This window comes from Mastacembelus armatus, chromosome 19, assembly GCF_900324485.2.
Source record: "Mastacembelus armatus chromosome 19, fMasArm1.2, whole genome shotgun sequence".
NCBI classification, from domain to species: Eukaryota; Metazoa; Chordata; class Actinopteri; order Synbranchiformes; family Mastacembelidae; genus Mastacembelus; species Mastacembelus armatus.
The window spans coordinates 8,901,893-8,911,592 of record NC_046651.1 but is presented as its reverse complement, the minus strand read 5'-3'; the positions used below and the strand labels follow the sequence as shown (position 1 = coordinate 8,911,592).

The following is a 9,700-nucleotide window of genomic DNA, read 5'->3' as shown; positions in this document are numbered from 1 at the left end:
TATGTAATGGATTTTTCTGGCAGGATGAGACACTGGGGACAGGTCTGACTCACCCGATAGCCACGCTGATGAAAAGATCGAAAGCCCTTCGCTTCTATGGACTTATGGGAAAACGATCAGGTGGCCTAACCTCATCTCTAAATTAAACAGCTAGATTTTTAGGTTAATGATTTTTTCTTTTAGTAAGGCCACTTTTATAATCATGTAAATATTTATTTTATTTCTCACAGGTACAAAGAAACCTTTTGAAGTAAAGAGACGTAAGTGGTCTGATTTTACTCTTGAGCTCCAGTAAAATGTCACTGAAAACCAGCATTTGTCTTTATATCATCAAATATTTTTGAAAGCTTTTTAAAAACACATTTTAATTTTAAAATTTCAGTCTCTTTTTATGGCAACCACCTGAAATGACTACTTTTAAATTCTATCATCTTTTTCATGCTTGTAGGAAATAAAGAGGAGACATTCGTAGGCCTGATGGGGAGAAGCATTTTCGGTGGTGGTGAGCACAAATACTATGAAATTATCTCAAAATATTAAGGTAGCTTTATTGATACTAAAAATATCAAAATGCTAATACACATTTAACAACCATAATTAATGGTACAAGGGAAAGACAGTCCCATTAAAACATCCTGTGTTTATTACAGAATCTTTAACTGGAATAAAACCATCTGTGACAACCCCTGCAATCAACGTGTTCAAGAAACCACGCAAGCAAGGTATGACTATCAGTATAAAAACCTGAGGTTGGTTTATTTTGATGTGCATTCTTACAGTGGTAGTCTTTTTTTTTTTTTTTTTTAAATATTTTCAGCAAATTAAAAATATCTGAATTCATTATTCTATTATTTGGCAGGTTCGTCAGAAGAGTGGGTCCAAATCCTGTACTGATGGAGCTAGGGAAAAAAAAGTACACATTATAATGAGCTATACAATTTTATATAAACCAAAGATGTCACCATACATCATACTCCTCAAAACACACTCTGCTTGCAGCTTCAATTCATGCTAACAATTATTACACTGATTCCAAACACAATCAACTACCATCTTCAAAATGCACAATTCTTAAAGGAAATAAAACAGCCTGTAAATGCTGCCAAACACAGACACGCACTTTTTCCATGAGCAAAGCAAGACATTCACACTATCCACCACACTGGACTGTTTAACATTCAAAGCTTAGCAGACGTGGGCGGTTTTAACAAACGGGTCAAAAGAGTCTCTACTTTTAATTCAATGCTTGCATCAAGAATCCTTCAGCTTACAACATGAACAAAAGTAAAATATAAAAGTAAAAAAGTCTCATGACACAGATACGCAGAAATAAGCAGGATGGGAACATGAAAGAAAGAACACTGCTGTTTATTGACAGTTCATAGGTCTAGGCTACTTGTGGCTGGTGAGGCTGGAGGTGAGTTTATTCTGTAGCCTGAGGATATTAGTGCTTATGTTCCTTTGGGAGGGGTCCATTTTAGTGAGCTCGGGTCGATGGTTTTGTTGCTATTTCCACGTTTGATCTCTTTTGCTTTCCACTCGTCAATCAGGTCCTAGGACAGAGACAGGTGACACCCCGAGCTGTCAGCACGATTACGTTCAAGTGATGTGTCATTACCGTCATTTAATAACAGGAGAATTATTATTAACATCTAACTTCATGTTAATGTGAGAATGAGAAGACTCGTACCTGTCGCTTCAACACTAAGTGCTTTCCCTTCCAATATTTGAGCATCTGAAGAGACTGCAGGGTGCTGACGATGTCCACCGGATTGACCGCAGTTTCCTGACTGATCTCTGTACAGCAAGCAAACATTACAACTGTAAACACGTTTTTTTCTGTTTAAAGACAACAGGGCAGCCTGCACGAGTTCTGTGTTCTTATTTACCTTTGATGGAGATCTCCTTGCCTTGAAAGTTGTACATGTATCTGAGTAGCACTTCCTTCCAGTAGCTGCGGTAGCTGATGAGGCCCAGGTCAGAAAGAGGCCTCTCTGGAGAGCCTACCTTCTCCTCCACTTTGGAGAGCAGGTAGCCTGCACACAGTAACACAGCAGAGGTGAGACTTGAGATTTAAGAAACCAAACTTATATTTGCTGACCAGAATGGCACAATAATTTTCAGTCAAATAAGTGACGTTAAATTTTTCAGTTAGGAGAAAACCTGAAACCTGACCTCTAAAGTTTGCATCATTTTAAACTAAATTACCTACTTTACTGATTATCTTTACTGTTATTTTATAGCATCAAAATGATTAGATGAGAGAAATCTGTGAACATACTGAAGTCAATAAGCATCTTGCCAAAGCCCTGTCTCATGTACTGTGGCATCGTCAGGATACAGGATACGTTGTAGTTGAGGAAAGAGTTCTTTTCCTTTAGGGCACCAAAAAAAAAAAAAAAAAAAATTTAGTTGGTCCATAGTAGAGAAACAAAACGGAATGTGTTCAAAAATCTAATGTTTCTCATGTTTGATATTCACCAATTAATTTACCTTGGAAAAGTATCCCACTAAATGGCAGCCAGTGTTGTCAGCCTCAGTCATGACGTAGAAGAGAAAAGGCTCCACGTCGTAGTACAGTGTTTTGTGGTCCAGAAAAAGTTTGGCAAGTAAACACAGGTTCTGACAGTAGATCTGGGGAAACAAAACCACTTCCTACTTTATTCTGATTGTTGTTTGTTTCTCTTACAAAGTTAGACATCACCATGGTGCTTGCTTTGTAGATTAACAGGTAACCAAAGAAAAGAAGTGATGAATAGTCACGCAATTGACAAATCTTGAAAATATAAAGAACACAAAAAAAAATTAAAAGCCATTCAAAATTTCCCAACCTTATTCTTTTTGCCATCAACTTCAAACACAGATATGGTCCCTTTTCTGTACACCTCATCTCCTGGGGGATGCTTCCACACACACTTGGCCTGAAAAGACACGTTAAAAAAAAGCAAATACTGAATAACAATGGCCCAAAGACAGATAAGGGTTAAAATACAAATTTCAAGGTAATAATGTTATGACAACAGGCACAGTGTGTATTATTAGTAACAAACAGCCTTTTGCCAAAGGACTATATGCTTCTGTTATTATGAACAATGAGTCTGTCAGGTTTTAGACTTTTTCACATATCTGATATTTCAGGTACAGGGAAAAGTGTATTATTGAGGAATATAAATGTTTTGTGTAATATTAATGGTGTAGCAGGGTTTGACTCTCACCATGTGTCGCCTGAGGATGGTCTGGCTCTTCATATACTTGAGGCAGAACTCACAGACGTACAGGCGACCCAGACGGGCGTACTCCTCCGGATAGGGTGAGTGGTACCAGGTGTCCAGCTCATAGCGGCCAAACAGGATGGTCTTGATCATGTTGCTGCCCTCTGTGATCTGACCCTGGATGCGGAGCTTCTCCTGCAAAAGATGAACCAGGAAGAAAAACATGGCTATAATTTACCAATAAATTTGCAATGATCTTGTTGACACCAAATTCATTCATTTAATTTCCCTCTGCAACCTATTCCAGAAGGCCAGAACAGAAAGCATAAAAGATTATATGTCTGGGACAGAGAGCTGATCATGACTAATCTGATTGCTAATCTATGTGTGCAGTTTATCTAAAATAGCTTATGAATGAAAATATACCAATGACTTGAAAGAGATGATCAGCTGACTCTGAAGAGTCTAACACAAAAGCAAGAACTAACAGAAGAGGCTAGTTGCTCTCTTTATATATATAATTAGTTATTTTAGTATAAAAACCTTAAGGCAATAGCAATATGATGGAGATATGAAGCAGCCCATTACCAGGTCTTCAGATGCTCTGGCCTGGGCTTTCCTGAAAAGCTCCAGATCATAGTCGCTGGTGATGTTCTCCAGCAGAGGCTCTCTGGTGTTGCTGTGTGTCTGCCGATGCTCCTGTGGGTTAGACAGAAGAATGTACAGAAATAAGGCAACATAAATCTTACACAACGCAGTGCCCGTAGTAATGGTGCAATAGGAAGTGATAGCAATAAGCAACATTAAGTAGTGTCTGTCATGTACCATGTGCTTTTCTTTCTGCTCCTTCTGTAGGCTGGAGTTTCGCCCCTTCCTCATCTCAACCACCTGCTCTTTGTATCTGCTCTGCTTTGATGTTGGTGTCTGTAAATCAAGATAAAATAAATCCCTCATGCTCACTTTCATATTAGAGTTGGCAGACAACAATTCATAATTAGAAATATCTTATTAGCACATTAGACAAAGCTGTAATCAGTCCTGCAGAGGAGAAGCACCTTCACTAGGAGAAACCCTCCCCATTTTAATTGTGCAGCACTACTTAACATTCATGTGCTTTCTGTTAGAAAATAAGACTAATTAATGTAATGTGAACCAAAAAAAAGGGCAAAAAGAAAGTACCTGGTGGCGAGTTGCATGGCGTGACGTACTTTCTTCCTGCCCCTTCACATCGTCTTCTTGTTTCTCACGGCTGGTGGCTTTCACCTACAATAAGGGATAAGAAATGGATTATAATGTGTGCTTAAGGTGACTTTACAGGTCATTTTGCACATCCTTACTAAAAGTGCTCTGACAAATATATAAAGCACTCGGTCAAAAAAAAAAACTAACTGATGTCAATCTATTTAGACAGCTTAACATCATGTAAAATACATAATAAATACTTTAGGTATTAAAATCATCGACAATAAGAAGGATCATATGTACTGGGCGGCCAGGAATGACACAGCTAACATATATACAACTATCACTATAATGACACAATGAGACTAACAGAGTTGGAAATCATCGTAGGCAATTATAGCAAGCAATACACTGAAAATATCATCAGAACATCAAGGTAAAGATTTAAGAATAAATAAATAAATCAAAGCTGTCTTTAGAGATACTCACCTTGCACTCGTCAGCAGAAAGATTGTGGTAAAGAGGACAACCTGATACAGCAAAATGACGTTCGTGTTTCCCTGTAAGGTGACCTGGACAAATGGAGAGATTGATATTGTAACAGCATGCCACTGAAAACAATCTATTCAGTATGTTCAGATGAATGAAAGAAGGAGCCTATGTATGAAATCTGGGATTTTACCAAGTGAATTACACCCCGGCGTAGGGCATTTCATGTTGAAGTTGTAGGTCTCGTGACAGCGGCGGCGCTTGGGTCGATGGGAGAGATCCTTATCTGAGTCTCTGTTGGATTGATCTTTGGCCTGACTCTCATCATGAGAGGCATTGGGGCTGGAGATGTCCAGCTCAGATTCAGAAGATGGTGCGTTGCCCGTGGGCGTCAGTGGTGGAGATTCATCATGGTCTGCAACTCGTTTCAAGTCTGGCGTGTCTGAGAGGAGTAATACCATCATGTTGATTAAACAGCTGAGACATATATATAGTGTAAAAACTTTATAGTGTAATTATAAAATATGTGCACAAACCCTGAGAGCTTTGGCTAAGGCGAGTAGAGGCTCTGGTGAGGCGCTGTCTCTTGGGCATGTTTCCATCACTTTCTGAACTATTTGTTGGCTCTCTTTCAGCGGAGGAGTCAGAGTCTTCAGTTCCATCTGAACCACTGCCGGCCATTTGTCTCTGTCAGCAGAAAGAATAAATAAGAGACATCCTACACAAACTTTACAATCACAGTCTACTATGGTAGAAACCTAAGAGCCTGACAGTCAGGCAGGAGTCACTGATGTAACGTAGACATGACAATACTGGTCTCTCTTACAAAAACACAGTCAATGAGGTTAGCTACTTTTGGGTTCCTACAACAAGGAATCCAACATTTGTGAAAAAGAGATGAGTTTACTGGTTTGCTGTGTGATCACTTTTAGAGAGAAAGGCAACAAAGCGCTGGTAGCTTGTTGTCAGCTGGTTTACATTAGACTAAGAGTTAACCATTACCTGAGGCTAACTAATGTTAACATACCGTACTACAGTCAGCATATACTTCACTAAGAGCAGCAGGTTAGCCACAGTCCACAGTTTTACAATTAGGACAAAGAGAAGCTAACCCAATTAGGTGCCTGCTATTGTTGTTAGCTTAGCCTGTGACGTTAGCTATCTGCCCCCGTTTTCTCCTACCGGTAACAGACAATGGAGCCACACTGCATTGAGAAATCAGCAAGTTTAAGATGTAGGGCCCATTGGAGGCTTTCTAGCTGGTGTCAATCACAAAACTTTTCATATAATCCCCGTTATAGTGGTATTGTGGTGTATTCGGCTTTAAAATGGTGCTCGGCACACTGTTTTAATTCCCCCAAAAACAACTTAACTTAGGTTTATCCGCCCACAGAGGTGTAGCCCTCACTTACTATAGCGTTAGCTGAAAATATTAAGGCAAAATATCACAAGTAATACAGTTCAAAATCACTGTCACGTAAATATTACTTGGTGAACTGAAACTATGCACGACTAATGCCATTGTTTGGTGAAGTTAAATTGTCGTGTTATTGAATGGAAATTGGTGGAACATTCTCTGTCCGGAGCGTCACCGTGGCTAACATTACCCTGCGACCTGCATTTGTTCCTTACCTGCCGTCTACGAGGCATTTCCACCCTGACTGGTGCTGCGTCCTGCGGGGTCTAAGTCAGAAACAGCCACAATTACCAAACTTTACAGAAAAGACGAAAAGGAAACTATTTATTGATTTTTTTCAGAGAGAAGTTCATATGTACACAACGTTGCCGGGATCGCTCGCGCCACATTCCCCACCGGCAGAGCAAAGGATTGCACTTCCGGTGATGGAGGGTGAACCTCCGGATCAGCAGGGGGCGATTGTCTCACAGACCTGTGGGCTTATCTGGAGTTAATTACCACTAAAATACAGGTAGCCTACTCGAATTATTAACTTTTTGATTTTCTAGGTATTTCCTGAATTTTCCTTTGGGGATGAATAAAGATGATCTTATCTTATCTTATCTTAGTTAGCACTCTGCAATTAACTGCATCCTAATAAACAAATGTTCTTCTAATACCAAGAAGCAATATAAAGATCTACAACTAATATTTTCTGGAGATTTCAACATCTAATGTTTTTTATCTGTGTATGGAGTTTAAGTAGTTTGAATGTAAGATTTTAAGTCCATTCACAAATCATAACTTGATATCTCATGACATAAGATACAGCTGAAAGCTTAAAGAAAACCTACCTACCTAAATAAACATTTAGTATTTATTTATTTCCTGTATTATTTTTGACTTTTGTTACAAGGGTAGTGAAAACCTGTTTGCCTAAAACAACTTTCTTTACTTCACTTGTAGTTCAGCCTCCTCTTCCTCTATAAAAACAAAAAACAAAACAAAAAAGAACCACACAAATTGTCTGAACAGGACTTCCATGGTTCCAAATGGTGTTTGTACATTTTATATCCCATCTGTGGCATGTCCTTCTGTGTCTCCTGCACCCACCTGCCCCCGTTCACACACACCACTTGGGGGTGGTGGAGTTTGGAGAACCCAGAAAATGCATCTGTTTTCCTGAGAGTTCCACAGACTATAAAGGGCAGGGGAAGGGGCTGTGGCAGGCAAGTACCCCCAGCAGCTGATACCAACAGGTCTATAAATATCCAGGGCCTGGTCACTGCACTCGAGCACACAGTCAGAACGAAAGAGCCACATGCTTTTTACTTTCCTGTAGTTAAAATCAGTCATTTTGTTTGTTTGTTTTGTTTTAGTTCTGTGCAAGACTTACAATGAACAAGTCCAAAATTGTCAGACCAGAGGACAGGTAAGTGCTGCCAGTCTCCTTTTTATAGTCTGATTAATAAGTCTGATTGATAAGTTCAGTAGTTTCTTTGTGTCTACCCAGCCAGCCAGCACATGCACTGTGGTTTGACAGAAAGAAATATGTGACAATCAATTTCGTGGTTCAGAGACCTAAAGATGTCCAGGTTGATATCCAGCCAGACAAAATGATTTTATGGTGAGTTTACCACATAGGTAGTATGTCACTTGCTCTCTCTTTCTGTCTTGTGTAATATTTACATTTTCAGCAGTTTTTAAAGCAGTTTTATGTTGTTGGTTATCTTATTAAAGTGGTGCAAACTTTGTACATGTTAATTGTACATGTACATGCTAAATTGTTCCCTTGACAGAACCCTGTTCTGTCTTTACAACAGCTGCAAAAATGACACAGACGATGTCATCTACAATGAGCTGCACTTTTACGACAAAGTCCAAATCCATGTAAGTGTTTGATTTTCAGGCTTGATGAGAACAATGTAATATGGTAGTTTGTGTGCTAAAATATATAGCCTAGTGATGCTAAATGTAAAATTGTGTTTTAATGCTTTCGCCATCTAAAGGACTCCAGAGAAAGAGTCTATGATCGCAAAATCAATGTCTTGCTAAGGAAGATGAAGCCTGATATTGCCTGGCCTCGTCTCCAGAAAGATCCTGCTAAAGTAAGTCTGAGTGTGTTAATTGTCCAGTCCCAAGGTTTTAATGATCAGCTCTGCATATCCTTGTCCTAGAATGCATTCTGAAAACATCAGACGTTGGAAACAATACAGTTTTAAATTATTGCGATTGTTGTGTGAGACGTGGTCCTGGCACTATGTCTGCAGATTTAAACTAATAAGTGAATGCCTACAAATCTAAGTTGTCTATATCAAACATTGATTTGGAACATTATAACCTACAAAAACAGAAGTCAAGGCAGCATGGCTCTTTTGCATTTCCTCTTAACGTCACCTTGGTAAATCAAATTTGAAATTTTGTTGTTTCCCCTCCCATTTCCAGCCCAGTTGGATATCTGTAGACTTTGATAACTGGAGGGATTGGGAGCACGAAGAAGATGAGGGAAAAGAAGAGTATGACAAATACATGGATGTGAGTGACGCTGATGTGCGCAGTAAAAAGATCAACTAAATTGCAAGATTCACATTTTTTATCTCAAGGTCTGGATGTGTGTATGTGTGTGTGTGTGTGTGTGTGTGTGTGTGTGTGTGTGTGTGTGTGTGTAAATACCTGTCTTTCCTTTTGCAGATGATCCAAGAGATGGCAAGCAGTAACAAAGGAGAAGCACCTGACATGGGTGATCTTAGTGATGTAAGTGAATAGTAGGAGTTTACTTTTAAAATATGGAGAATTACCTGATTTTTTTAACCTGTAATAATCTGAATTCTACAACTATTTAGATGAAAACACATTACATCACATGACATCAGTATCAACTAAATACAAAAACCCACCTTCTTTAATATTGGTATGCAGTGATGGTGACTAAAAAAACCCTCTGGTTTATGGATCATTTAAATGTTGGCACTGACTATTTTCTTCCTACTTCCCCCACAGTCTGACTGATAGTTACCTTCTCTGCTGTGCTGGAGGTCGGGGCCGCTTCGTACCTTTACTGCTCAAGACAGTGCTACATTTTCTTGTGATCTTGTGCGCTGATGATTTCATGTGTAATAGTCCAAAATACTGTTTTTACCTATGTGATGTTTTCTATAGAACTGTTTATTAACATTTCATTGTATACTGCACATTTTAATAAAATTAAGGTTTATCAACTGTCTTGTGGTTCTTGGGGTAACAGACCAGTAAATAAAAGGTCTTACACTGGAGTATGAGGTTGGCATTGAGAACATAGTTGTTTGTTTCTGTAACTCCAGAAGATGGCAGTGATGGGTGGCAGCCTCAGACTGTGCATGGACAGAAACAAAACATTTATTTATCATGATGGTCATGATGTTAGTTATTGATTTAGATGGTG

General features: G+C 39.1%; 2 protein-coding genes across 3 annotated transcripts; one reads left to right on the top strand and one right to left on the bottom strand.

The window, feature by feature from the left end:
- Positions 1 to 625: 625 nt before the first annotated feature.
- kat7b (K(lysine) acetyltransferase 7b) lies at positions 626 to 6,706 on the bottom strand. Its single transcript, XM_026316483.1, has 15 exons — positions 6,660 to 6,706; positions 6,516 to 6,566; positions 5,420 to 5,570; positions 5,077 to 5,325; positions 4,884 to 4,966; positions 4,392 to 4,475; positions 4,038 to 4,136; positions 3,801 to 3,911; positions 3,216 to 3,407; positions 2,832 to 2,921; positions 2,494 to 2,634; positions 2,282 to 2,375; positions 1,890 to 2,036; positions 1,691 to 1,797; positions 626 to 1,553 (listed from the first exon to the last, which is right to left on the bottom strand). Exons 1-15 carry the CDS (start codon positions 6,687 to 6,689, stop codon positions 1,452 to 1,454), a joined length of 1,731 nt encoding a protein of 576 aa, XP_026172268.1. The 5' UTR covers positions 6,690 to 6,706; the 3' UTR covers positions 626 to 1,451.
- A 726-nt stretch (positions 6,707 to 7,432) lies between these two features.
- On the top strand, positions 7,433 to 9,497 carry ptges3l (prostaglandin E synthase 3 like). Of its 2 annotated transcripts, none has more exons than XM_026315527.1 (7): positions 7,433 to 7,508; positions 7,659 to 7,711; positions 7,793 to 7,906; positions 8,103 to 8,169; positions 8,289 to 8,387; positions 8,725 to 8,814; positions 8,971 to 9,045. In XM_026315527.1, exons 2-7 carry the CDS (start codon positions 7,677 to 7,679, stop codon positions 9,043 to 9,045), a joined length of 480 nt encoding a protein of 159 aa, XP_026171312.1. In that variant the 5' UTR covers positions 7,433 to 7,508; positions 7,659 to 7,676. The 2 variants fall into 2 exon arrangements, with proteins under 2 accessions (XP_026171312.1, XP_026171313.1); XM_026315528.1 differs by lacking the exon at positions 7,433 to 7,508 and adding an exon at positions 9,280 to 9,497 and having other exon boundaries at positions 7,551 to 7,711; positions 8,971 to 9,033.
- Positions 9,498 to 9,700: the final 203 nt, after the last annotated feature.